Source organism: Convolutriloba macropyga, chromosome 1, assembly GCF_964194025.1.
Source record: "Convolutriloba macropyga chromosome 1, txConMacr16.3, whole genome shotgun sequence".
NCBI lineage: Eukaryota > Metazoa > Xenacoelomorpha > Acoela > Convolutidae > Convolutriloba > Convolutriloba macropyga.
The window spans coordinates 37,296,680-37,319,306 of NC_134468.1; the positions used below are offsets into that span (position 1 = coordinate 37,296,680).

The 22,627-nt window shown below is 32.2% G+C and overlaps 3 protein-coding genes across 3 annotated transcripts in view; 1 reads left to right on the forward strand and 2 right to left on the reverse strand.

The window, feature by feature from the left end:
* Window positions 1-22,627, reverse strand: part of LOC142338415 (non-selective voltage-gated ion channel VDAC2-like) — a 420,938-nt gene that overhangs the window by 236,272 nt on the left and 162,039 nt on the right. The window lies entirely within an intron of this gene.
* Window positions 1-22,627, forward strand: part of LOC142339892 (sperm flagellar protein 2-like) — a 224,973-nt gene that overhangs the window by 152,331 nt on the left and 50,015 nt on the right. The gene's annotated exons all lie outside the window — the stretch shown is intronic.
* LOC142338390 (uncharacterized) lies at window positions 11,042-15,359 on the reverse strand. The gene is made up of 3 exons (XM_075388142.1): window positions 14,148-15,359; window positions 12,095-13,637; window positions 11,042-11,675 (listed from the first exon to the last, which is right to left on the reverse strand). The coding sequence occupies exons 1-3, from the start codon at window positions 14,447-14,449 to the stop codon at window positions 11,301-11,303; spliced, it is 2,220 nt and encodes a 739-aa protein (XP_075244257.1). The 5' UTR covers window positions 14,450-15,359; the 3' UTR covers window positions 11,042-11,300.

Genomic DNA, 22,627 nt, shown 5'->3' on the forward strand with positions numbered 1-22,627 from the left:
ATTCTGTAAGCAAGCGAATTTTTCTGTTCACTTGTAGCTTTTTAAAACAATTTTCATTTCTTTTTTCTGTTTAATAATTTTGGTTATGATAGTTTCTTGTTTTACGGTAATTTTGATAATGGTTTGCATGTTTCTTGTAATTCATTCGAATTTTATACCAATTTGCACGTTTTTCAGCTATTTTACTGAATTCTAGGCGAATTTTAGTTTTTCGTTTTTTTACTGATTGGTGTGAGATTGTAGTAGACGCTTAATACTTCAGGAGTTTTTGGAAAGATTTATTTGTTACATATCTTAGCTATGGTCCTAAAAAACCAAATTAATTTCAATCTTTATAGAAAAAAATGATTGGTTTCATTTGTCTGGCCTCTCGGTCTCAGAGACACAAAAATTGAAATGTGTGCCTAGTTGTTTTTGCTACAAACAGTCCCTTTAAAGGGTCACCTATTAAGTCTCGAGTTTCTTCTTTTTGAATCTTTTCTTCGTTACTGTCTTGTGCCTTTGGGTATTATTTTTACGACTAGAAGAGGCATTATTGTTTTCTGTTTTTATGACTCGAAGAAGAGTATTGGAGAAGTCCTTTTTTAATCATTTTTTAACTAAATATTGAAGCAGGTCATGAAAAGCGTGAAAAATTTTGGAGTGGTTTGGATGCTGAACAATATTGAACAGTGGAGCAAAAAAGAGTGCGTTTTTTGTTCATACTGCTGTTTTCGAGAGAACGAGAAATTGGGATGTGAAAAAAATTCTGTAAGCAAGCGAATTTTTCTGTTCACTTGTAGCTTTTTAAAACAATTTTCATTTCTTTTTTCTGTTTAATAATTTTGGTTATGATAGTTTCTTGTTTTACGGTAATTTTGATAATGGTTTGCATGTTTCTTGTAATTCATTCGAATTTTATACCAATTTGCACGTTTTTCAGCTATTTTACTGAATTCTAGGCGAATTTTAGTTTTTCGTTTTTTTACTGATTGGTGTGAGATTGTAGTAGACGCCTAATAATTCAGGAGTTTTTGGAAATATTTATTTGTTACATATATTAGCTATGCTCCCAAAAAAACCAAATTAATTTTAATCTTTGTAGAAAAATGATTGGCTTCATTTGTCTGGACTCTCGGTCTCAGAGACACAAAAATTGAAATGTGTGCCTAGTTTTTTTGCTACAAACAGTCCCTTTAAAGGGTATATTAAGTCTCGAGTTTCTTCTTTTTTGAATCTTTTCTTCCTTACTGTCTTGTGCCTTTAGGTATTATTTTTACGAATAGAAGAGGCATCATGGTTTTCTGTTTTTATGACTCTAAGAAGAATCTTGGAGAAGTCCTTTTTAATCATTTTTTAACTAAATGTTGAAGCAGTTCATGAAAAGCGTGAAAAATTTTGGAGTGGTTTGGTTGCTGAACAAAATTGAACAGTGGAGCAAAACGAGAGTGCGTTTTTTGTTCATACTGCTATTTTTGAGAGAGAGCGAGAAATTGAGATGTGAAAAAATTTCTGTAAGCGAGCGAATTTTCTGTTCACTTACGGCTTTTTAAAACAGTTTTCAATTATTTTTTCTGTTTAATAATTTTATTTATGACATTTTATTATTTTTAGGGTAATTTTGATAGTGATTTATGTATTTACTATAATTCATATGAATTTTATACCATTTTCAGGTTTTTTAGCTATTTTACTGAATTCTAGGCGAATTTTTTATTTTTGTTTTTCGTTTTTTACTGATTGGTGTGAGATTGTAGTAGAAGCTTAATACTTCAGGAGTTTTGGAAAGATTTATTTGTTACATATCTTAGCTATGGTCCTAAAAAACTAAATTAATTTCAATCTTTATAGAATAAAATGATTGGTTTCATTTGTCTGGCCTCTCGGTCTCAGAGACACAAAAATTGAAATGTGTGCCTAGTTGTTTTTGCTACAAACAGTCCCTTTAAAGGGTCACCTATTAAGTCTCGAGTTTCTTCTTTTTGAATCTTTTCTTCGTTACTGTCTTGTGCTTTTAGGTATTATTTTTACGACTAGAAGAGGCATTATTGTTTTCTGTTTTTATGACTCGAAGAAGAGTATTGGAGAAGTCCTTTTCTAATCATTTTTTAACTAAATGTTGAAGCAGGTCATGAAAAGCGTAAAAAATTTTGGAGTGGTTTGGATGCTGAACAATATTGAACAGTGGAGCAAAAAAGAGTGCGTTTTTTGTTCATACTGCTGTTTTCGAGAGAACGAGAAATTGGGATAAGAAAAAAATTCTGTAAGCGAGCGAATTTTTCTGTTCACTTGTAGCTTTTTAAAACAATTTTCATTTCTTTTTTCTGTTTAATAATTTTGGTTATGATAGTTTCTTGTTTTACGGTAATTTTGATAATGGTTTGCATATTTCTTGTAATTCATTCGAATTTCATACCCATTTGCACGTTTTTCAGCTATTTTACTGAATTCTAGGCGAATTTTAGTTTTTCGTTTTTTTACTGATTGGTGTGAGATTGTGGTAGAAGCTTAATACTTCAGGAGTTTTTGGAAAGATTTATTTGTTACATATTTTAGCTATGGTCCTAAAAAACCAAATTAATTTCAATCTTTATAGAAAAAAAATGATTGGTTTCATTTGTCTGGCCTCTCGGTCTCAGAGACACAAAAATTGAAATGTGTGCCTAGTTGTTTTTGCTACAAACAGTCCCTTTAAAGGGTCACCTATTAAGTCTCGAGTTTCTTCTTTTTGAATCTTTTCTTCGTTACTGTCTTGTGCTTTTAGGTATTATTTTTACGACTAGAAGAGGCATTATTGTTTTCTGTTTTCATGACTCGAAGAAGAGTATTGGAGAAGTCCTTTTCTAATCATTTTTTAACTAAATGTTGAAGCAGGTCATGAATAGTGTAAAAAATTTTGGAGTGGTTTGGATGCTGAACAATATTGAACAGTGGAGCAAAACGAGAGTGCGTTTTTTGTTCATACTGCTATTTTTGAGAGAGCGAGAAATTGAGATGTGAAAAAATTTCTGTAAGCGAGCGAATTTTTCTGTTCACTTACGGCTTTTTAAAACAGTTTTCAATTATTTTTTCTGTTTAATAATTTTATTTATGACATTTTATTATTTTTAGGGTAATTTTGATAGTGATTTATGTATTTACTGTAATTCATATGAATTTTATACCATTTTCAGGTTTTTTAGCTATTTTACTGAATTCTAGGCGAATTTTTTATTTTTGTTTTTCGTTTTTTAATGATTGGTGTGAGATTGTAGTAGAAGCTTAATACTTCAGGAGTTTTTGGAAAGATTTATTTGTTACATATCTTAGCTATGGTCCTAAAAAACCAAATTAATTTCAATCTTTATAGAAAAAAATGATTGGTTTCATTTGTCTGGCCTCTCGGTCTCAGAGACACAAAAATTGAAATGTGTGCCTAGTTGTTTTTGCTACAAACAGTCCCTTTAAAGGGTCACCTATTAAGTCTCGAGTTTCTTCTTTTTGAATCTTTTCTTCGTTACTGTCTTGTGCTTTTAGGTATTATTTTTACGACTAGAAGAGGCATTATTGTTTTCTGTTTTTATGACTCGAAGAAGAGTATTGGAGAAGTCCTTTTCTAATCATTTTTTAACTAAATGTTGAAGCAGGTCATGAAAAGCGTAAAAAATTTTGGAGTGGTTTGGATGCTGAACAATATTGAACAGTGGAGCAAAAAAGAGTGCGTTTTTTGTTCATACTGCTGTTTTCGAGAGAACGAGAAATTGGGATAAGAAAAAAATTCTGTAAGCGAGCGAATTTTTCTGTTCACTTGTAGCTTTTTAAAACAATTTTCATTTCTTTTTTCTGTTTAATAATTTTGGTTATGATAGTTTCTTGTTTTACGGTAATTTTGATAATGGTTTGCATATTTCTTGTAATTCATTCGAATTTTATACCCATTTGCACGTTTTTCAGCTATTTTACTGAATTCTAGGCGAATTTTAGTTTTTCGTTTTTTTACTGATTGGTGTGAGATTGTAGTAGAAGCTTAATACTTCAGGAGTTTTTGGAAAGATTTATTTGTTACATATCTTAGCTATGGTCCTAAAAAACCAAATTAATTTCAATCTTTATAGAAAAAAATGATTGGTTTCATTTGTCTGGCCTCTCGGTCTCAGAGACACAAAAATTGAAATGTGTGCCTAGTTGTTTTTGCTACAAACAGTCCCTTTAAAGGGTCACCTATTAAGTCTCGAGTTTCTTCTTTTTGAATCTTTTCTTCGTTACTGTCTTGTGCCTTTGGGTATTATTTTTACGACTAGAAGAGGCATTATTGTTTTCTGTTTTTATGACTCGAAGAAGAGTATTGGAGAAGTCCTCTTTTAATCTTTTTTTAACTAAATGTTGAAGCAGGTCATGAAAAGCGTGAAAAATTTTGGAGTGGTTTGGATGCTGAACAATATTGAACAGTGGAGCAAAAAAGAGTGCGTTTTTTGTTCATACTGCTGTTTTCGAGAGAACGAGAAATTGGGATGTGAAAAAAATTCTGTAAGCGAGCGAATTTTTCTGTTCACTTGTAGCTTTTTAAAACAATTTTCATTTCTTTTTTCTGTTTAATAATTTTGGTTATGATAGTTTCTTGTTTTACGGTAATTTTGATAATGGTTTGCATATTTCTTGTAATTCATTCGAATTTTATACCAATTTGCACGTTTTTCAGCTATTTTACTGAATTCTAGGCGAATTTTAGTTTTTCGTTTTTTTACTGATTGGTGTGAGATTGTAGTAGACGCCTAATAATTCAGGAGTTTTTGGAAATATTTATTTGTTACATATATTAGCTATGCTCCCAAAAAAACCAAATTAATTTTAATCTTTGTAGAAAAATGATTGGCTTCATTTCTCTGGACTCTCGGTCTCAGAGACACAAAAATTGAAATGTGTGCCTAGTTTTTTTGCTACAAACAGTCCCTTTAAAGGGTATATTAAGTCTCGAGTTTCTTCTTTTTTGAATCTTTTCTTCCTTACTGTCTTGTGCTTTTAGGTGTTATTTTTACGACTAGAAGAGGCATCATGGTTGTCTGTTTTTATGACTCGAAGAAGAATATTGGAGAAGTCCTTTTTTAATCATTTTTTAACTAAATGTTGAAGCAGTTCATGAAAAGCGTGAAAAATTTTGGAGTGGTTTGGTTGCTGAACAAAATTGAACAGTGGAGCAAAACGAGAGTGCGTTTTTTGTTCATACTGCTATTTTTGAGAGAGCGAGAAATTGAGATGTGAAAAAATTTCTGTAAGCGAGCGAATTTTTCTGTTCACTTACGGCTTTTTAAAACAGTTTTCAATTATTTTTTCTGTTTAATAATTTTATTTATGACATTTTATTATTTTTAGGGTAATTTTGATAGTGATTTATGTATTTACTGTAATTCATATGAATTTTATACCATTTTCAGGTTTTTTAGCTATTTTACTGAATTCTAGGCGAATTTTTTATTTTTGTTTTTCGTTTTTTACTGATTGGTGTGAGATTGTAGTAGAAGCTTAATACTTCAGGAGTTTTTGGAAAGATTTATTTGTTACATATCTTAGCTATGGTCCTAAAAAACCAAATTAATTTCAATCTTTATAGAAAAAAATGATTGGTTTCATTTGTCTGGCCTCTCGGTCTCAGAGACACAAAAATTGAAATGTGTGCCTAGTTGTTTTTGCTACAAACAGTCCCTTTAAAGGGTCCCCTGTTAAGTCTCCAGTTTCTCCTTGTTTTTCTTCTTTACTGTCTTGTGCCTTTGGGTAATATTTTTCATCAATAGCGCGTGCACGCAAAACCAGCGACAATTTTTTTTGTTTTTTTTTCCACTGAGCCTGTTACTGCCCACCTGCTGTTAATTTAATCAATTGGCAATATAATATTTGGCCAATCCCTGACTTATGGGATGTTAGTGGCATCAGCGGATTTTCTGCGCTTTGGGTAAATCGGACGTTTCTTCATCGCTTTAAGCTACAAAAAAGAAATAAAATGGACAAATTATATCACAAACGCTGCTGCAAATTGGTATAAAATTCATATGAATTACAAGAAATGTTCAAACTGTTATCAAAATTACCTTAAAACAAAAAACTATCATAACCAAAACTATTAAACAGAAAAAATAAATGAAAACTGTTTTAAAAAACTGCTGCAAGTGAACAGAAAAATTCGCTCGCTTACAGAAATTTTTTCTCATCTCAATTTCTCGCTCTCTCGAAAACAGCAGTATGAAAAAACGCACTCTCGTTTTGCTCCACTGTTCAATTTTGTTCAGCATCCAAACCACTCCAAAATTTTTCACGCTTTTCAGGACCTGCTTCAACATTTAGTTATAAAAATGATTAAAAAAGGACTTCTCCAATACTCTTCTTCGAGTCATAAAAACAGAAAACCATAATGCCTCTTCTAGTTGTAAAATATTACTGTTACTGTCCGCGTGCTGTTGATTTAATCACTTGGCAATATAATATTTTGCCAATCCCTGACTTATGGGATGTTAGTGGCATCAGCGGATTTTCTGCGCTTTGAGTAAAGCCGGACATTTCTTCATCGCTTTTAGCTACAAAAAAGAAACAAAATAGACAAATTATATCACAAACACTGCTGCAACGTGCAGTATGGCTACAGTCTTTAATTTTCATCTTCGGGGTTAGGCTTGTCTACTTTCACGATATAACTTTTAAATTGAAAAGCTTTTTTCAGCTGCTGTAGTCTTTTTTCTTCTTCTATTTTTTTGTGAAAATACCATGTTATGGTTTTAAAAACGATTATTTTTAAACCATATATAATTTTCCTGTGGAAAATACAACAGAAAATTACAACATAAAGTTTAATTTGAGATATTTTGAGAAAACATATCTGTACCATGGTTTTTACGACTAGAAGAGGCATTATGGTTTTCTGTTTTTATGACTCGAACAAGAGTATTGGAGAAGTCCTTTTTTAATCACTTTTTAAAATAAATGTTGAAGCAGGTCATGAAAAGCGTGAAAAATTTTTGACGAGTTTGGATGCTTAACAAAATTGAACGGTGGAGCAAACTGAGAGTACGTTTTTTTTTCATACTGCTGTTTTCGAGACAGCGAGAAATGGAGATGAGAAAAAGTTTCTGTAAGCGAGCGAATTTTTCTGTTCACTTGCAGCTTTTTAAATCAGTCTTCTTTTATTTTTTCTGTTTAATAATTTTAGTTATGATAGTTTTTTGTTTTACGGTAATTTTGATAGTGATTTGAATATTTCTTGTAATTCATATGAATTTTTTACCAATTTGCAGGTTTTTCGGCTGTTTTGCTGAGTTCTAGGCGAATTTTAGTTTTTCGTTTTTTTACTGATTGGTGTGAGATTGTAGTAGACGCTTAATACTTCAGGAGTTTTTGGAAATATTTATTTGTTACATATATTAGCTATGGCCCTAAAAAAACCAAATTAATTTTAGGCTTTGTAGAAAAATGATTGGCTTCATTTGTCTGGACTCTCGGTCTCAGAGATACAAAAATAGAAATGTGTGCCTAGTTTTTTTTGCTACAAACAGTCCCTTTAAAGGGTCACATATTAAGTCTCGAGTTTCTTCTTTTTGAATCTTTTTTTCCTTACTGTCTTGTGCCTTTGGGTATTATTTTTACGACTAGAAGAGGCATTATGGTTTTCTGTTTTTATGACTCGAAGAAGAATATCGGAGAAGTCCTTATTTAATCATTTTTTAACTAAATGTTGAAGCAGGTCATGAAAAGCGTGAAAAATTTTTGACGGTTACGGATGCTGAACAAAATTGAACAGTGGAGCAAAACGAGAGTGCGTTTTTTTCATACTGCTGTTTTCGAGAGAGCGAGAAATTGAGATGAGAAAAAATTTCTGTAAGCGAGCGAATTTTTCTGTTTACTTGCAGCTTTTTAAAACAGTTGTCATTTATTTTTTGTGTTTAATAATTTTGTCTATGATAGTTTCTTGTTTTACGGTAATTTTGATAATGGTTTGAATATTTCTTGTAATTCATATGAATTTTATACCAATTTGTACGTTTTTCAGCTATTTTGCTGAATTCTAGGGGACTTTTAGTTTTTCGTTTTTTTACTGATTGGTGTGAGATTGTAGTAGACGCCTAATAATTCAGGAGTTTTTGGAAAGATTTATTTGTTACATATATTAGCTATGGTCCTAAAAAACCAAATTAATTTTAATCTTTGTAGAAAAATGATTGGTTTCATTTGTCTGGACTCTCGGTCTCAGAGACACAAAAATTGAAATGTGTGCCTAGTTTTTTTCTACAAACAGTCCCTTTAAAGGGTCCCCTATTAAGTCTCGAGTTTCTTTTTTTTGAATCTTTCTTCTTTACTGTCTTGTGCCTTTGGGTAATATTTTTCATCAATAGCGTGCGCACGCAAAACCAGCGACTTTTTTGTTTTTTTGTCACTGAGCCTGTTACTGTCCATCTGCTGTTGATTTAATCACTCGGCAATATAATATTTGGCCAACCCCTGACTTTTGGGACGTTAGTGGCATCAGCGGATTTTCTGCGCTTTGGGTAAAGCCGGACGTTTCCTCATCGCTTTTAGCTACAAAAAAGAAATAAATTAGTCAAATTATATCACAAACACTGCTACAACGTGCAGTAAGGCTACATTCTTTAAATTTTTATCTTCTGAATTATGCTTGTCTACTTCCACGACATAACTTTCAAATTGAAAATTTTTTTTCAGCTGCTGTAGTATTTTTTCTATTATTTTTTAAAGAAAATGCCATGTTATTGTCAGGTTTTAAAAACGATTATTTTTGAACCATATATAATTTTCCTGTGGAAAATACAACAGAAAATTACAACATAAAGTTTGATTTGAGATAATTTGAGAAAACATGTCTGTACAATGATTTTTACGACTAGAAAAGGCATTATGTTTTTCTGTTTTTATGACCCGAAGAAGAGTATTGGAGAAGTCTTTTTTTAATCATTTTTTGAACTAAATGTTGAAGCAGGTCCTGAAAAGCGTGAAAAATTTTAGAGTGGTTTGGATGCTGAACAAAATTGAACCATGGAGCAAAACGAGAGTGCGTTTTTTGTTCATACTGCTGTTTTGGAGAGAGCGAGAAATTGAGTTGTGAAAAATATTCTGTAAGCGAGCGAATTTTTCTGTTCACTTGCGGCTTTTTAAAATAGTTTTCATTTTTCTGTTTAATATTTTTGGTTAAGATATTTTATTGTTTTTAGAGTAATTTTGATAGTGGTTTGAATATTTCTTGTAATTCATATGAATATTATACCAATTTGCAGGTTTATCTGCTACTTTGCTGAATTCTAGGCGAATTTTAAATTTTCGTTTTTTACTGATTGGTGTGAGATTGTAGTAGTCGCTCAATACTTGAGGAGTTTTTAAATTCCAAGTGAGTACAATTTTTGTGTTTAATCGTTTTTGATGAAAATAATGACATTATACTGAGAAATTTTAAGTTATTTTTTTGGATTTTTCTTTCAAAGTGTAGTCCTTCAATGAATTAAACCTAAACGTGTCGCATGGTCTTTTGCAGATAGTTGTTTTGGAGTTTCAACTTATAAAGAAATTTTTTCAGATGCTTAATTCTGTCCAGATACTTTTTCATTGTTCATTTTCATATTATTTTTCATAGTGATTAGAGTTAATTAGTAGCATAATCGTTATGTCAGTTAGGGTGGTCGATTCTGTTCTTTGAGGAGTTTTTCGGGTATTGTTTTTTGATACGTGAGCGAGCAAAGAAACCGGTAGTTCATGGAGCGAAATAAGTTTGAAAAGTTATTTCAGTGATCAATTTAGAAGAGAGGAGAAAACAGAAAGTGTTTATGCTGTTCATACCTTCTTTTGAAAGAGAGCGAGAAAGGAAGTCGAGAATAAGTTTTTGCTAAGCGATTGTTTTTTGTTCACGTGCGTCTTTTTGAAGCTATTTTGTGGTTGTAGCTTTTTTATGTTAACTAATGGGTTATTGTTGACCAGAGTAGCATTGTTAAGCCTGTTTTGCTACCGTTTTGATTTTTTTTCTAAATAACTCGAAGTTAACGCTAATTCGAATGTTTTCCAACTGTTATACTAATTTCTAGTCTATTTTTGCAATTTTTGGTCCCTTATATCGTATCATTGAATTTATTGTTAATTGAATTAAAACCTCGTGCCTCTCGTACCTGTTTATTACAAAGGATACAAGTTTTTATGCTTAAAAAGTTGTCTCTTTCTATGAAATTTGACATAAAATTTTGAAACCTACACATTTTTTTTAATTTTTTGTTTTTTCTTCTTCGAAAATAGAGATATTTGAGTTCATTATGGCGCGGCTGATATTTTGTGGTTAGATCACAAGTTTTATTGCATGAAACAATGTTTTTTTGTTTGTAAGTGTACTTGTGCAATGTGAAAAATGATTTGCGTTTTCTTGTTTTTCATGTTAATTTTTGCTGGCAAAATTTTCTTTTGTCGCTGGACTTAAAATTGTTTTCTCTGCATTTATGCGTTATGCAGGGCGATTTTAGCTATTTGAAAAGCTATGTCTTTCGAATGATACGACTTCGAGTCGTTTCCGGAATTCTTCTGGTTATATTTTTATTTTATTCTGTATTTTTTGTCACACAGGTTTTGTTGACGATTCAGTTTAAGTCATCTTTTAATATGCTCCACTTTTGAGCATTTGGTGAAAGTGAAAAACAAAGACAGGGTGAAATATAGAGAGTGGCCAATACCATTAGACGCTTTACAAACTTATGACATGAATTGATAAAAACCATTCTCTAACCCTGGCTGTGCAGAGCAAGAACAAAATTGGGCGTTAACAAAATGTTTCAAATTTTTTTTTGCAACATCGTTTCCACTGCAGTGAGTTGATCGAAGCACTGTATATAAGTACTAATGTATGAACATTGTGCCTCCTGCAGACGCATTCGAGTCTTGTTATTTCGATCAATTCTGATAGTCTTTTGTAGCAAAGAAAATAAATATCTATATTGTTTTCCCATCTCAATATATTTTACATTTGACAGAACTGTGTGTCTTCTTTTTCATAGAGTATATTGTATACTTTTTTATGATGCTTCACTTCATTTTTTAGATTACAGAAACAACAATTGTTAACTGGATTGATACAATGATTAATTTTTCAGTTGGGCGTAAAATTATAATTGATTAACATACTTCTCTTGAAAGAGCATTTTAGAAAACTTAATTGAAACTTAATCAGCTGTGATCTAATAATTAGCTGCTATTAATTAATATTGACAAAACGTGTTCAATAAATTTAATGAATAACATCGAATGTACTATAAATCATAACTTGTTTTTATTGTTCAAAATGATTGCTCAAATAAGTAATGCTTGTTCATAGTTTAAGCGTCGGCGTAAACATAATTTTGAAGATTATTTTGTAGAAATTGAGACACGAACCAACTTTCAATGTCTTTCGAGACTAATCTGGCGGCGTGTTTTTTCACCAGATCTTTAACTGTAGTATACTGTGAGCTGCATTTATACGTATAAAACACGTGCCCCCTGTACTCCAAAACTTTGTCCAGAAATGTGCGGAAGCTGTTCACGTGTGCTTCTTTCCTGGCATCTAGAATTAAGAATATGCGATTGTGGGTTTTGTTATTCTCCATTGAGGCGTGAGTGATTGCGTTGCACAAGTTGCCCAAAGTGACCCAAGAGAATGAGATTAGCACCGGGTAAAGGTCAACTGAGACTCGAAATTTGCCTAATTTGACCTAAAAGAGACATCTGCGTTTGAGTTGGTGATCGTTTGTTTTTGCGTGAGGCCATCTTTAACTTACAGCTAGTAAAAAATTACGTTATCAAAGAATTATTCCCATTTATGCCTGCATGCTAATTTCTTACAAGTATTTGAAGTAGCTCATGCACCACAATACACAAAAAAAAAACAGTCAACAAAAGTAGCAGACTGTAATTATCATTTAATTTTTCGGTTGTTTTTTTTTCTCGTTGAGAGAAGCCGTCATGATAGGTACTTTCTAACTATTATCTTTCATTTCAGTTACTTTTTAACCTTGAAAAGAAGACTTTCTTTCTGTGTTTCTAATTTATTGAGAAGCCGGTTTATTTAGTTTAATCAGGCGGGTTTAAGTAATAAGGTAGTTTTTTTTCAAAAAAAACTTGAGAAGCTGACCTGGTAACTGAAGAAAGTTTTGTTGTTGTCATCTTTGTTGATTTTTACTTTGCTCATGAGTAGTGCGTGATCACCATTCTGTGGTGAAATGAAGAAATCCACAAGTTTTTCTTCACTTGAAATTAAAGGACTGCAACCACTAATTCTCTCTTGCATTACTAAATACTGCAGCTTTAGGCACATTCGTGGCTTTGGAATATCTTTAACCTGTGCGACCTTCCCATTTGCTTTGCTCTGATTGGGCGACTGTTCTTGCTTTCTATTGGTTGACTGCTCGACTTTCTTGAGTAATAAATTGTAATCTGGACTTCTAATTTGAGGTCGCCATGAAGTGTCAGGCGAATACGAGCTCTGAGGGGAATCATCGCGAAGCCCTTGCAGGTCTGTTAAGGAACTGTAAAGGACTGTTTCGCCTGGCCCAAGTTCGTTTTTTAGATCTTTCGGTGAAACCGGTCCCGAACCTGCCAGTTGCTCAAAATTGCCACTCGATCGCTTTGCTTGGCTTAAAATTGCCGAATTTAAACGTGCCGAGTTTTGGCCATCACTTCGCCTGAAAAACACCTCTGTTTGACCTTGAGTCGCTGGTCGGTTCATTGTTGAATAATTTCTACTTCTTGGTCTGCTTTCGATGCCCTCTTTCACTTCCTCAGTCGGATGCTGTAATGAGATTGCTATATCTTTCTTTTGAGCTGCAGATCGGTTCCGTTTTGGTAGTTTGACCGCATCCTCGAAAGTTGGTGTCACAACCCTTAAAGGAACCATTGGTTTGAAGCCGACTGTTTTCGGTCGTCTTGGCGAACCGCTATCGGAGTCAGCATTTCTGTTAGAACCCGGACCATCCAGAGCTAATTTTTGAGTTCGCGTTGACTTATTGACAATTATAGGCTTGGGACTCGCTGTGCGCCATGTTTTTACCGGAAAGATTTTCGGAAGTTCAGAGTCTGAATTTGATTCCGTCTCGAATCCAAACTTTTTCGAACTTTTCAACACTGGCCGTGACGTAAGTGGCCGAAAACGAGATCTGCTGGAGGCTCGGTTATCATCAAATGATTTTTGTGCAACCGATTCTGTAATTTTAGCTAAAGGCGTAGGTGATTTAAGTTTACCAATTCTTTTGTCAGATTTCACCTCCAAATTTTCGTAATTTGAGCTTGAACTGCCGCTCCGAGGTGAATTATTTTGTGGACTACTGGTCGCGTTTTCAATTTCTGCAGCCCATTTTCGGACAAGACTTGGTGAAATTATTTGAGGTTCCGGATTTTGATCGAAAGTCTGTTTTTGGGACTTCACTGTCCCATTATGCTGGTGAACGGCTAAAGCGGGACTGTTTCTATCAATTATGTACGCTGAGTTTTGGGGTCTGGGATAACGTAGATGACTATTGATGACGTAAGGCGAAATTATGGCCTCGCTGAATTGGTATGATCTAGGAAGAGTGTAATTCCGAGGCTGAAGTTGTGATCTGTCTTTTAGATCGGGAATTTTGAATGTGACGTGCTTTTTAACTGTGGTGGGCGATGGGGTATCCGGCAGAGGCGTCGACCTAAAAAAAGCATTATTCTTTTGAGCTAACTATCTTGCTTTAAAGAAGTTTTTATAGAGTTAATAAAATTGAATAATTGATTGCACCTCAACAATTATACGGCTCAATATGCTTTCTATGCCCTTTCTAAATGTCACGTAACTTTGAGTGGCGCGTTTTTTAAGGCGTCGTAAACCTGCAGCATGCCTTATTCGTTTCTGGTCGTATTAGTTAAGACCATTAAATGTCAACTATTAAATTGTTAGTTTATCTTGTCAAATTTATTATTCGGGCTCTTTCTCAGGTTTGAAATAATAGAAAAGTTGAAATACAAAAATAGAAATATTTTGGTTTCAAATGACATTTATTGTCTTTCGCGAAGATTGATTGATGGAATTTTTGTGAAGATAGTTATTTTGGTCAGCAGCGTTTAACATTGCCTTCCTACTATTTAAGGTTCTTAATGTTTTTCATTCTGCTGTTTTTTTTCTAAATAGCAGTTCTTTAAAAATGAAAACTGGGGTAACTGACCTTTGGTTCTCTGGTAAGTTCATCAGGTCGTCTTCTGTTTCGTTCACATTTTCGAAATCTGAAAGCTGTGAGTTGACTGAAGACCTGCGTAACAGTTGGTTGTGACTCTGGCTCCGCGGGGCTGTGTTAGTGTCTGAAAATATATTAGGACTAGAAGTGACCGGGTAGTTAGCACAGTTGTTGTTACTAATGCTCTTGTTGTTGTTGGTGAGATGGGGGTTATTTCTTGGGGTAAATTGGGCATTTTGAGGAAAGAGTCGTTTGTTGTCATGTAAATCCACAAATAGCACAGACTTGTACATGTTTAACGACCTGGCGAAGAAATTGTATAATTAAGTTGTAATCCAAGATAACCGGGAAAAGTTTCAAACTTGTTTAGAAATAATCGAGGACTGAAAAGTCTGAAAAGTTCAGGAAATTAATTCAAATCAACCGAATTTGAAACGGGATTGTTTCCTATTTTCCCATGTAATGCCAGTTGTTTGATAGGGGCGGTTTGAAATGTTATTCTAGGAAGAGAAATTTGTTTGAAATATCCACAAAGCGAGTGTGTAAGTTAAACTTTGTTAAGCAGCTTCTTTTGTGTTTAAAACAGCAATTAACCTGCTGGGCAAATTTTTACTTGTCACTCGGGGAAGATCTTTTGCTAATTTATTAACAATCAGTGCTCTCAGACTCGTATGTGTACAAATTGTGAATAGTCCTTCTCAACTTCGCGCTTAATTTACTACATAATTTGCGTCTTTATCAGCACAAAAAACTCAAGAAAACTTTATTATCAAAAAGCAATTGCTTCGAGAGGTTTTGTTCAAAAGTTCATAAAATTCAGTAAAACATGATGAAAGGTACAATAAAATAATGAAGCACTTTTTTCAAATACAGTCGTAATGGTCTGTCAATTGTGGCTGTCAGAATCAAGGCGTGCTGTGTTTCACAACAAACACGCGAGGCTAGAATCTTCTGGTAAAGACAATAGCCTATAGGCATGTTTTGATGAGAGGCCCTGCCGTCTCAGAGTAAATGTCCCTGCTGACTTTCTCCAAATGAAAAGTGATTTGCATAAACAAATGGGCCATTATTGTTAAATGTTGTCAATAAATAACGAGTTCCCGGCTGAACACATTAGCAAATGAGTTTGAACGGTGAAAATGGTGTCGCCGATGTACATGCAGTTCTTTGTCTTTCTATTGCTTATTTTTTGTTGTTGTAAACTCTCGGGCCAAAGATTTTTCAGTACAGTAAAGTAACAAATGGGGCTGATTATAGAAGTTTCATGCTAATCAATTATAATTGCCGCCTTTGTTCAAACTTGAATAAACCAAAATTAAAAATAATGAAACGAAACGAAAACAGCGAAGCATGTTGTGTCATGCGAAAGACATCCAAATTCAAGGATCTGACAATCAGATCGGGTATAATCTCCGCGTAATTCAAGAAAAAATGATTCTTTAATAGTTGAAGAAGAAGATAGGGCTAAGAAAAGAAAATACATTACAAAGGCATCTAGCGTAGAAAACTACAGAAATTAAAATAATTACAAAGTTGGTTATAAATTTTTTATAGATATTCATGCCTCCGTGAGAAAATATTTGCTTCAAGCTTTTAAAGTTTGTTGTTTATTGCTTTAAAACCATTAGGTACATGTTATAATCTTTAACACTTGGTAACTATACTCCGTTACAAAAACTATAGCTTTTAATTTTCTCTTATAACGACAGTTACTAAAACGATCAAAATCACGATGCAAAGTGTGATAAGTGCACAAAATGTTAGTCTCAAAAATCTAAACTTGAGCACATGGTTTTTTTTGCGGAACAATTTTGGCCGGTACTCATCGTAAAAAGTTTGGAGTGGTATCACTAAGAAGCCTGCCAAGCTCAGAATATTTTATTTGGAGGGTTTTTTTGAGTTTTTGTGAATATGCGGTTGATTTTAAATAATTTTCACTTTTTTGTTCTTTTAACTCAAATTATTTTTTTTAATATAAACTTTGATTGAAGTTAAAAACAATAATGATATTGGCATTACTTTTAGAGATAAAACAAGATAGCTGATTTTTCGAAATCAATTACCATAACAACTGATAGTGCTTTTCTCTTGAGCTAAAATGAGGGCTATCTGTACTTCTACTTTCTAGGAGATTAATATTAAATAAAGTTCTAATGATTTTTTACCAAATCAAATTGGTTTTATCTAACTTTTTATGTCTTTCTTGTGAACTGGCTCATTTTTAAATCTCTCCGTCTATTTGATTTCAGTTTTTGCGCTTAAGCTAATAGGTTTGTTGGCTAATAATTTACCAATTTTTTTCTAATGAATGGGGAACATTTCAGCCATTGCTCTTCTTCGTCACAGCATTCTATTCTTATTTGCTAATGAAAAGTGATACAGGCTAAGTCAAATCAAAAGATTGTAATCACTAAGTCAAATCAAAAGATCGTAATCACTAAGTCAAATCAAAAGATCGTAATCACAAGTCAAATCAGAAGATTTGCAATTTGTCGGTACTGACTAGGAGAAGCAAATGACTTTATTGTTCCGACCCCGCTTGTGGGGAGGAACTATATACTCAAATGGTTTTTTTTGTGTTCAGACAATTTCGGCCGATCGATCTATTCATCGTAGATAAATCTGAGTGTATCATTGAAAAGCTCATCCACCGTAGAATTCGACATTAAAAAGATTTTTTCGAAGTTTGCTTTTTTCGAGGAGTTATCGAGGTATAAAATTTCAGGTGAACACTGATATTCGGTTCACTTTTGTTCAATTTTTACCGTAATCTTTGTTGAATTAAAATTTTTTAATTTTTTTTTCAAGTCACCTAGAGACTAGTCACTTTTCATATCGAGGTTCCTTTAACTATAAACCTCATTTACAATCAAATGAAGCCCAATGAACAAAAAATTAGAAATTTTGATTTCCTTTTTGAGGTGTTACTAAATTTTTGGAATCCTATGGCATAAACTCGTTGACTAAAGGCGCAATAGGTTTCGTAATGGGTATTATGAGAACCTATCTAGTGCTTTGAGTGGACAGCTAATGGCTGTTAAGTCTTTAAAAATAAATTTTCGATTTTTTTTAATATTAACTAATCATTAACTTATTTTTGTGAATTGAAGTCAGTATCAGTAATGACAGGAACCCCCTCTTTCCTACTGCAACCAAAATCAGTCTCGTTAGCGGTTTCATATTCTAACTCTTGGTTATAAGACTTCAATGCCACAAGATTTCAAAATTTTTAAAATTTTTTTAGACATTTCGTATTATTGGTTCCTTTCGAAATCTCATCACGTTATATTAATATTGACGGCTCAGTCACAGTACATATTGTGATGTCTTATTGATTACCTATTTATTACATACATCTTTGTCCTCAAGTCGAGGCATAACTGAGCGTATTTATTGTCTTCCGTTGAAAGCTATTGATTTTAAATGCTCTTAAGACTTTTGAAATTTTTTTTGAACATAAATTAATTTTAAGCAGATTTTTGTGAACTGTAAGTCAGTCTCAGTAATAACAGAACAAATTTCCTTTCTACGACAACAAAAATTTATCTATTTGGCGATTTTATCTTCTATCTATTGGTTATATGACTTCAATGCCGCAATATTCCATTTTTTTCAATTTTTGGACAGTTCGTATTATTGGTTCCTTTTGAAATCTTATCCCGTTATCCTAATAATAATGGCTCCCATTGGCTAAGAAATTAAGTTTAGTGAATTATAGCTAAAATTTTCTGGGAAAAATTAAAGGTTTAAATGGCTTCGACACTTTCTTCTCGCACTTTTCTACAAGAATTTTTGGTTTTTACCTGTATTTGTTGTTTTTTTCCATAATCATAAGACATATTGTGATGTGGTTTTGATTACCTTTGCATGAAAAACATCCTTGTGCTCACATCGTGGCATAACTTAGCGTCTCTATTGACTTCCGTTGAAACCTATTGAATTTAATGTCTGTTAGGTCTTTAAAAATATTTTTTTGAAAAGTTTTTTTTGAACATTAATCAATATTAAACATATTTTGGTTAATTGTAAGTCAGTCTTGGTAATGAGAGAACCCTTTTTCTTTCTTTTTCAACAAAAATTTATCTAGTTAGCGGTTTTATCTTCTAACTTTTGTTTTTTTTTTTACTTCGATGCACGAGTTTTAATAATTTTTTTAAAAATTTTTTTTCGTAATTTTTGTTCCTTTTGAAATCTTATCACTTTATGCTAATATTGATAGTTCCCATTGGCTGAGAGAAGACTTCCAATGGATCCTAGAAAATTTTTTTAGAGAAAAATTTATGGTTTAAATGGCTTCGGTACTTTTCAGTTTTTGTTGTTCTTTTGTCAACCTGTAAGCTATTCTCGTCATTGAGAGGTCCCATCCATTTCCCTGAATTTCAAAAATTTACATGTCTGCGGAAATTATGTCGTAACTGATGTTTTGTTTGGTGGACAAGATGCGCTTTCATAAAAATTTTGTGAGAGGTTTGTTTGCGTTTCTTTTTCTCTTCTTTTAGCACATTCAGGTAATAACAGATTAAAATGATTTTCAAATGTGGTCCAAATGGACGTATTTATTCTTTCAGTATAATTTTAGCCGAATTAGTATAAATAAAATGAAACAAAAATATATAATGTTCCAATAATAGCTAATGAAATTAATGGCTTCAATAATTTGTGTTTTTGCGAAGTGTTCGTATTTTTTTTTATGTTTTCTGCATTGGTTTCATAATGATTATTTAGTAAATTTATCAAGAATTTTTTTTTAAAAGCTAAAGATTATTTAGACTTTTGAAATTATTTAGTTTAAAAAATGTTGATTGGTTTTTGATTTTAACCTCATTTTTCCTGTCTTTGTCGAATTGTTAACTAGTCTCATTAAGGAAAACATCCATCCGCTGTATAGTTAGGAAAAAATAAATTTGTGTAGTTAGGGTTTTATCTGATTGCATTTTGACGTTGTTACTAGGTGCTTTTAAATTTAGATATTGGGTTTCTGTCTTGAAATTTTTGTTTTTGCTTATTTTGTTGTTTGTTTTTTTTTCTCGTAATCTTTTCAATGGCAGATCTCGTGAGCGCTGTAATGAGGCATGACATTAAGTAATTCAATTAGTAGTTTGGTTTTATAACAATGTTTTTAAACTCAAACATCTATTTTTGTTACCTCTTCATCTGGTTGACAGTTAAGTCAGAAATATAGATGAGCTCAGGTCGGAACATCATGTGCGAACGCACATTAACGAGCCTCCTTGTTAGATTTAAATTTAAACTTTTCATAATAAATTGGTGTAAAATGTACATAACTCTTTGGAAATTTCTTTCTATTTTTCTAAAATCTTTTGCAAGTACATTAAATGGTAACCACTATTAGTCCTCATACTATACTTGGCCACCAATGACAATTTTGCTATCGTTGACGGAGGCGACTGTTAGATACGAGGAATAGAACTTTTACCCTCACTTTTTGGATATTGTCGTTTTTTTGTTCAGACCTCTCTTGAGGGGGGGGGGGGAGGAACTATATACTCAACTGTGTTTTTTTTTGTTCAGTCAATTTTGGCCGATCGATATATTCATCGTAGAGAGTTGAGACTGGTATCATTAAAAAGCTTGTCCAGTGTAGAATATGGAATTAAAAAGATTTTTTCATTTTCGTTTTTGACAGCGAGATATCGGGGTTTAAACTTTCGAGAAAATAGAGTGAATTCCGTTGATTTCATTCACCTTTTTTCGGAATTTTTAACTAAAATTTCGCCAATTTTGATAAAATTTAATAAAATTTTTCAAGAAAATGTTGTTGATTTTACGTTTAAAGACAAAATATATTGTCGGCTATTTTCATTGAATTTTTTGTCACAAATTCCGGCTAAATATTTCACAAAATTCAGACTTTTTCATCAAAAACAGCACGAATTCAGTTTTTTTAGTCCATTCTGATTAAATTTGCAGGAAGTGCACATCCAAACACCACTAACACAATCTTTCTAGACTGAAAAGGGGGCTATTTTCATTTCCGTTGAGAGTGCTCTGTAAATAAAACTTTATTCGTATTCATTAGCGTTTTTTGCTAACCTTATTAGTTGATTATCAAAAACGCAACATTTACTTTTGATTTTTTAACAAACAAAATATCTGTATCAATGACTTCCCAAAAATTAAATTTTCCTAATGGACAAATTTATCAGGACTAGTTCTTTACCGATCTTGGACCGTTACAATCCAGAAATAATTCGGATTGTCATCAGTCGGTTTTTTATAAAAAAAAGAATTTGATCTCTTTTATATTAATTAAATAACAGAACATTTCAAATCAAAGCTCACTAGTAATGGGTCCTATTGGCTTCCTAATTATGTTGAAATTACTTTATTTAGTTGATTGCTTGAAAGCCCATGGTCTTTTTGACTTTTAAATTATTTGATTTTTAAATAAAAAATGGCTTATTGAACTTTGCCTCCATTTTTCTCTTACTTTAGTCAACTTGTAGCTGAGGGTCAGCAATCAAAGAGTGCTCTTTCGTTCTGCTGAATTCATATTTAGTCTTTATTGCGGTTTTACGCCTTAAGTTATGGTATTCTGGCTTTGATACTACTAGATTTCACAATTTTTTTTTTTATTTTTTAGGTATTTGCCCGTTTTTCATGTTTTCTAATTTTTTCAAATTATCACGTTATTGTCAATTCATATAGCACATTTTTCGCGTTCAAAATAACGCAAAATTGATAAAATTTAAATCCTTAAAGATATAGATTGTCATTTTTTACCGCTTCGACAATACTTTCTCGAAGAATTTAATTGAATTTTTTAATTTTGTCTTTAACTGTCGTTTTGTCTTTTTAGTCGTATTTAATTTCCTGTACAATGACCCGGTTTGATTGGCTTTTCTTGAAAGAGTAGATGAGCTGATGTTCTGATATTAGAAGATAGATAATGGCTTTGATGACTTTGAAAACAATTGTTTTCCAAAATGCAAAAAAAAAACATTTCAATTTCGCAATTTTGTTCCTTCTATTGTCTGTTTGTTACCTGGTCTCGTTAATTAAAAGCTTAAGATGACATAATTTTGTCAACTGATTGGTGTTACAAAATCTAATGTTTTTAACGAATTCTTTATGAATTTACTGGCTTCGACACGGGTTTTTCAGAAAAAAATGTAAATTAATTTTTGATTTTTGTCATATTTGACGTTCTTTTTGTTGACGTAAGACATGTTCTGGATAATTGCAGGTCTCGAGGGCTTCCTTTGGAAGAATAAACAAACTCGTTCATTGGAAGCATAAACAAACTAATTCAATTTTTTCATTTTTTAATTAATGGCTTTCATGTCTTTGGAAATAAGTTTTTTTTCGATAAAAACAAGTTTTACATAATCTTGCTTTTTTTCTTTTTGGTCTAATTGTTACCTAGTTTCATTAATGAGAGGTCACATAATACATTTCAAGTGAAGTTGTCAAAAGGTATTGGTGTCACAAAATCTAATGTTTTAAGAGAAATCGTTATGACTTTACTGGCTTCCACACGGGTTTTTCACACAAAAAAAGTAAATGAATTTTTGAGTTTTGTCAAATTTGACGTTCTTTTTGTAGACGTAAGACATATTCTGGGTAATTGCAGGTCTCAGGGGTTTCCTTTGGAAGAATGGACGAACCTCTTCAACTTTTTCATTTTGTAATTATTGGCTTTCATGTCTTTGGAAATAAATTTTTGCCGAAAAAAAAACATTTATTACATAATTTTGCATTTTTTTTCTTTTTTGTCTAATTGTTGCTTATTTTCATTAACGGGCGGCCACATATTAATTTGTCGGTGTTCGACGAAGGTGCAATTGAACATATTTTGAGCATATGGGCTAAAGTATGGCTTTACGGCTTCCAAAGCATTTTCTGGTAAGTTTTAATTGATTTTTAGTTTGTCTATTTATTGTTCTTTTTATAACTGCATAAAAAATTGAACACCAAGAGTTCTTAATACCCTTCTATAGAAGTATTGGTAATTGTAAACCTATGGGAAATTTTAGTTGATTCCTAATGGTTTTCATTACTTTGAAATTAATTGTTTTTTTTTAAAAAAACTCGGCGAGTTTTCTAACTTTAAAGTTTCTGTTCTTTTTGTCTAATTGTTACCAAGCTTTATTATGAACTGGTGAATAACCATTTTTTTCTGCTGAATTACAAGTTATTTTGTTTATTTTCAGTTTTATCTGACGCTATTTTGACTTTGTTATTAAGTTTTGTTTTTTAAAACGGACATAAATTTTTTGATGTAATTAATGTTTGTTGTTGTTGTTTGATTTTGCCATTCGTCTTCGCTCGCTTTCTTAATATCGGCATATCTCATCAATCTAATGCATCATTTTTTACTCCACTGAGTTATTTGCTTTGGAGGCTATCTTTTCGTTCATACACGTTTTTTTTTGAGAAATACTTGAATTTTTTGTGTTTTTCTATCTGTTCCTCATTTTGTATACAATTATGCCAAAATTGTGGATGAG

What these genes read in the sequence shown, in the direction of transcription:
- LOC142338390 (XM_075388142.1), bottom strand. Translation starts at nt 14,449, where the DNA reads ATGTACAAGTCTGTGCTATTTGTGGATTTACATGACAACAAACGACTC. An exon ending in AACTTACCAGAGAACCAAAG is followed by an intron (nt 13,638 to 14,147) that starts GTCAGTTACCCC and finishes TGCTTTTTTTAG; the next exon opens with GTCGACGCCTCTGCCGGATA. An exon ending in AAACTTTCTTCAGTTACCAG is followed by an intron (nt 11,676 to 12,094) that starts GTCAGCTTCTCA and finishes TGTCTCTTTTAG; the next exon opens with GTCAAATTAGGCAAATTTCG.